At 43.5% G+C, this 1,383-nt stretch overlaps 2 protein-coding genes across 2 annotated transcripts in view; both read right to left on the bottom strand.

Annotated features, from left to right (window-relative positions):
* The window catches only part of LOC106878991 (histone deacetylase 2), a 219,318-nt gene that overhangs the window by 133,146 nt on the left and 84,789 nt on the right, over window positions 1-1,383 (bottom strand). The gene's annotated exons all lie outside the window — the stretch shown is intronic.
* The window catches only part of LOC106879028 (vitellogenin), a 16,864-nt gene that overhangs the window by 10,749 nt on the left and 4,732 nt on the right, over window positions 1-1,383 (bottom strand). The window contains exons 3-4 of the mRNA XM_014928430.2: window positions 814-974; window positions 14-223 (exon numbers count right to left, since the gene is read on the bottom strand). Of these exons, the coding sequence (XP_014783916.2) occupies window positions 14-223; window positions 814-974 (371 nt within the window). The remainder of the gene's footprint in view (window positions 1-13; window positions 224-813; window positions 975-1,383) is intronic.

Raw genomic sequence — 1,383 nt, 5'->3', positions numbered from 1 at the left:
CTGTTATGTTGACATCTCTGTCCAGATCGTCCATGGAGTTTTGGAAAGCTGACAGAATACCACGTTTGATGTTAAGGACCCATGTTGGTTCCTCTGACATCGGACAAACTTCTTCGATCTTGCCGTCCTGGAACGAGAACCTCAAGGGCTGCTTCATGAGGGCGTCGGTGAACTGTCGACCTTCAGAAGAATAGTCCATGTTGGTGATCCGGACATTATTGAGCTGTTGGATAAAAATGGAAAATATTATAAGAAAGAAACCACATTCTTCCTGAAAGAAACACACACACACACAAACACACACACACACACACACACACACACACATACACACACATATATGTACACACATACACACACACACACACATATATATATGTACACACATACACACACACACGAAAGGCTGCATGCAGCCATTCTCAAGGCTTAGATCGGACCAGCGATGTAGTGAAAGACACTTGCTGAAGCTGACACGCAGTGAGATTGAACCCGGAATCAGGTGGTTGGGAAGCAAACTTTTTACCACACAGCCATGCCTGCTCCTCTCTGTTTCGTTTCAATAGAAAATATTCAGTGATAGGACCCCAGGAGCTATGCAAGCATTTTACGCTGTGCTCCATCGCCATTAGTGACACTCTAAACCTCCGCACGGTCAGGTCCGGATTTTATACTTGCTGTTTAAGACAGACCATGGTTTGTGGGCGTGGGGTTTTAAAAGGCTCAAATTTCCTCCTGTATTGTATATTAATGTTATATCTATTACGAGGTGGGGCGGTGTTACTTTAACAACAAGAAGAAAAAGCGTTTTACCATCATAACCATGTCACATTTTGTCACAGGTTCAAATACGACTCTGGCATTCAACGAAAAGCTAGCCCCTCCATGGGACGCTCCATTCATCTTCGTCGTGGTCTGTGCATTGTAATCATATTCATAGGAAGAACCAACTTCATAATTGAATTTTCGAGTTCCTGTAAAAATATAAATGCATGATATACTTTTATATAAGTACATACATATGTATATCTATGTCTATCTATCAATCTAGCCAGTTTGATCTCTCTGTCCCCACTTATCCTCTCTCTCTCTCTCTCTCTCTCTCTCTCTCTCTCTCTCTCTCTCTCTCTCATACCAATCACTGATTTTGTCCAAGGGAAAGGCAAAAGCCGATACAGCTGGCACCAGTGACGTCACAACTCATTACTACAGTTGAGTGAACTGGGGCAACGTTAAATATAGTGTCTTGCTCAAGAACACAACACGCAGCCCAGTCCTGGAATCGAACTCACAACCTCATAATCGTAAGCTCGTCGCTCTAACCACTGAGTCATGCGCCTTCACACACACACACACACACACACACACACACACACACACACA

This window comes from Octopus bimaculoides, chromosome 28, assembly GCF_001194135.2.
Source record: "Octopus bimaculoides isolate UCB-OBI-ISO-001 chromosome 28, ASM119413v2, whole genome shotgun sequence".
NCBI classification, from domain to species: Eukaryota; Metazoa; Mollusca; class Cephalopoda; order Octopoda; family Octopodidae; genus Octopus; species Octopus bimaculoides.
This window is presented reverse-complemented; position numbering and strand designations above follow the sequence as displayed.